We start from the raw sequence: 1649 nt of genomic DNA, 5'->3' as shown, positions 1-1649 counted from the left end.
ATAATTATATTAACTATATAATTTAGTAAATATATTAAACTTTTTATTAAAAAATAACAAGAATTATTTTTTTTACAAAAAATATTGAGAAACTGATAAAAAAATCAAATATTATTTTGCAATTATTTTGTTTTTTATATTTGGAGCAAAGTATGTTGTATTTTTATTAGGAAAAATTTTATTTTCTAAATTTTTCATTTTTAATAATAACCTTCCTATATTTATTTCCTGAGTAAAAAAGCCAAAATAATCAACATAAATAGATTCACCGTGATCGCCTTTATTGGGGGTGTTTTTTTTATTCTAGTAACTTATAATTTTTTATTAGTTATAAATGCTTTCAAAAATAAAACTTAATTATTTAATTAAATTGTAATAAAGTGAACTATCCACCAATAAACGTTCATTATTCTTATGACTTTTAACATACTAAATATAATTAATATATATACTATAACATACTAATACGGTTGTGTGGTTGCTAAACTAGTTTAAAAGGAGATTTAGGGTATATCAAGGGTTTTACCCTTTCCTGAAATACAAAAACGCATTTAAGAAAACAGCTATTTCAGTCATGAACACGTGAATTAATGGGTTGGGCCTTCATCTCTTCTCCTTTCTTGTTGGTCTTGTGTACGTCTGTTTTGGTTCTGTTGAGAAGCGTTGAGGAAATTTTGACTCATTTGATAGAGCATTGGTGCGAACATTTCGATTTGTTGGAGTCGATTTTTTAAGTCTTCCCAACGCATCAAGTCGTTTTGAATTTCATGTCTGACCTCCAGTAAATCCTTCTCGACTTTATTTAAATCCATCCGAAGTGCAAAGACTTTACAGACTTCATTTTCCGACTGAAACGGCTGTGTTTCCACAGGCGGATTCTTCTTGTTTTTCTTTCTTTTAATTCTTTCAAGTAACAAGGGTTGTGACTTCACAAAGAAATCATGTGAAAAACAAAGGCCATTTCTACACTCCAATTTGTGAAACCCATAAATATTCAATTGCCGAACAAACGAAGCAATATTGGAGTGTTTGAAATGATAGGGTAAGACTTCACTTGAAAATCGAACACTGTCTTTGATCACAAATGCCTTCTCTTTGTGTTCTTGACTCCACCCAATCTATATATTAATTAATTTATTATTATAAATTAATAGATATATTTATATTATATCTCTTATATTTATAATATATCTACTATAAATATAATAGATATATTATAAATCAACAAACCAATTCAGAGTATTCAGGCGCATTAACTAAGGTGTATAACTTCGATATGAAAGGAGCACAATTGTGGAGGATTTCTGTTTGTTCGACATTGGCTTTTTGAGGAAGCTCTTGTTTTATAGGAATTAGGGGGTCTTGAGGAAATGACTGTGACTCACTTGTCCCACCACTTTGGTTAAGGTTTTGGAAATATAATGGAATGTCGTTCATTAAATGCTTTCTTTCTAGAAGATTCACTTTTTATAGTTCTTTAAAATTTTATTTTATAATTAGGTGCTATTTACTTAATTAATCGGGTTATGTTAATTTGATTCATTTTTTGTTAAATGATCGAACAAAAAACGATTTTTATATGTATTGTTTTATTAACTATCTCTTTTGATTATTGTATTCATAATTGTGTTTTTTCCTTCGAGTTTTTT

At 28.0% G+C, this 1649-nt stretch overlaps 1 protein-coding gene across 1 annotated transcript; it reads right to left on the bottom strand.

Annotated features, from left to right (window-relative positions):
- Positions 1 to 587: 587 nt before the first annotated feature.
- Positions 588 to 1437, bottom strand: EIN_319820 (heat stress transcription factor C-1, putative; the record flags this gene model as incomplete). The annotated part of the gene is made up of 2 exons (XM_004253756.1): positions 588 to 1118; positions 1231 to 1437. The coding sequence occupies 2 exons, from the start codon at positions 1435 to 1437 to the stop codon at positions 588 to 590; spliced, it is 738 nt and encodes a 245-aa protein (XP_004253804.1).
- Between the last annotated feature and the right edge of the window lie 212 nt (positions 1438 to 1649).

The sequence above is a fragment of the Entamoeba invadens genome (genome assembly GCF_000330505.1).
Source record: "Entamoeba invadens IP1 unplaced genomic scaffold scaff_1105074724328, whole genome shotgun sequence".
Classification (NCBI taxonomy): Eukaryota; Evosea; order Mastigamoebida; family Endamoebidae; genus Entamoeba; species Entamoeba invadens.
Note: the sequence above shows the minus strand (reverse complement) of the source record. Positions and strands in the feature narration are given on the sequence as shown.